Genomic DNA, 1788 nt, shown 5'->3' with positions numbered 1-1788 from the left:
GACGGAGAGCACGAAATGCTTCCCGCACACAGGGATGCAACACTCTATCAATATCCCATCCACTAACCATGCAGCGGCGAATGAACTTCTTGTAGAAGTTCTCAACGCAAGCTGCTGAGGGGAGAGGAACGAATGCAGAGGGAATTTTGGGGCATTGTTTAACGTCGGACTGGGCCAGAGCAACAGTTATACTGTTGTGAGTTATTGTTTATACAATCCGAGAATACGATGATGGAATGAGGGAACTGTTGGATGAGGAAATTGTTAACGGCTTGTCGATTGAAATGTCACCGCACTGCTTATGATAACAGGGCAAAAACTTGTAAGGCTTGATTGAATTTATCGGATGTGGAAAATATTCACCAAGACCGACCCAAGCGCAAATTCACGACGCGAGCTCCAAACTCAACAGTTGGACGTAAAGAATTATTTTAGTCAAATGATTTGATTCGAATCCCCACCGTTACGATTGTTACGTAGCTCCAGTCACCGGCACGACAGAACACGACAGGGCAATCTGTAAGGAGTCTGCAATCTTCTGTTAGCCGAAACCACAAAAGCTATATGCTATCGATCAAGTTGGCGCATACAGCATATCTCAACTGGGACAACTATACTGAAGTCAGAATCGACTCGACAATATGACCAAATACTACTTGGCAACTAGATGTGACTTATCATATGAACGGACATATGGTCAACCTTCCTTAACAACGATCGCATGTCACACCAGAGTCTGATGATCAGACCTTCAGTGAAGGTCACCTTCACATTCGAAATAAATGAATCGAATGACTTGATAATCCATCCAGGAAGGGAGAGACCATCTAGCTGAACGAGAGTTCACTGAAAAAGTTATCAATGACTCGATGTCATTGACTCAATGATGGAGTCTCCATCATCATGAAGACGAAGTCAGAGTGAAAAATTAAACCTTCTTTCTTCCAAGTATCTTATTGACAGCCGCCGCAGCATTCACGCGGCCGAAGGGGAGGGTCTTTTCCCCTTTACTGTCCTTGACACCTGCGGTGGCCGTATCCCGGATGATACTTTTGATGTAAGCAGGAGTCAACTTAGTCTTCGCAGATGGTTCAAGGGTGTAGAGCAACCCAGCTATACCTGCTACGATAGCGGATGCCCCCGAAGTACCCGTAACAGTGGCATACTTGTCTCCAAGATGAGTTACAACTATTTCGGAACCTGGAGCGGCGATGTCAACAGCTAAACCAAAATTGCTTATGCCAACAAGCTGCAATTTGGTACCATACGTTGCAGCCACACATAACACTCCATCAGCGGGTGAACGGCCGAAGGAACAAGGGAAATATGGGGTTATGTCCAGATCCAGGTGGCGATTCCCTGCCGCAACAACAACGAGCATGCCAGCTGCAGTTGCTTCCAAAATCTTGTCTGTAACGGCTCGAGAACTTGATTCGGCGGTTCCGTCCGTCATGAGAATAACCTTCACATCATCTTTCTTTTCATTGATCAGGTAGGTGAAAGCATCCGTCAATGTGCCAAAAGTCGAAGTTGCACCCGTGACTATGGGCAGTATGCGCACCCTGTCCAGAATACCCGCCATACCGATCTTGTTATTCCTGATAGCACCAACGATGCCAGCCATGGTGGTTCCATGCCCTCCTCGAGGACTGGTATCATCATTCTTATCAACCACGTTGTAGCCCTGGATGACGGTACCCTTTCAGTCAGGGTGAGTGGCCTCGATTCCGTTGTCAATAACTGCGATGGTCACAGGTGTTCTCTTGGGAGTAGAGTCCAGGATACCCC

The 1788-nt window shown here is 46.9% G+C and overlaps 1 protein-coding gene across 1 annotated transcript; it reads right to left on the bottom strand.

Annotated features, from left to right (window-relative positions):
* Positions 1–928: 928 nt before the first annotated feature.
* On the bottom strand, positions 929–1684 carry Pmar_PMAR013593 (Thermophilic serine proteinase precursor, putative; the record flags this gene model as incomplete). Its single annotated transcript, XM_002778467.1, has 1 exon — positions 929–1684. A coding segment is annotated over one exon (756 nt), but the record flags the coding sequence as incomplete, so codon positions are not given.
* Positions 1685–1788: the final 104 nt, after the last annotated feature.

This window comes from Perkinsus marinus (genome assembly GCF_000006405.1).
Source record: "Perkinsus marinus ATCC 50983 genomic scaffold scf_1104296949358, whole genome shotgun sequence".
In the NCBI taxonomy this organism is placed as follows: Eukaryota; Perkinsozoa; order Perkinsida; family Perkinsidae; genus Perkinsus; species Perkinsus marinus.
The sequence above is the reverse complement of the archived record's forward strand: the minus strand, read 5'-3'. Positions and strand labels throughout refer to the sequence as shown.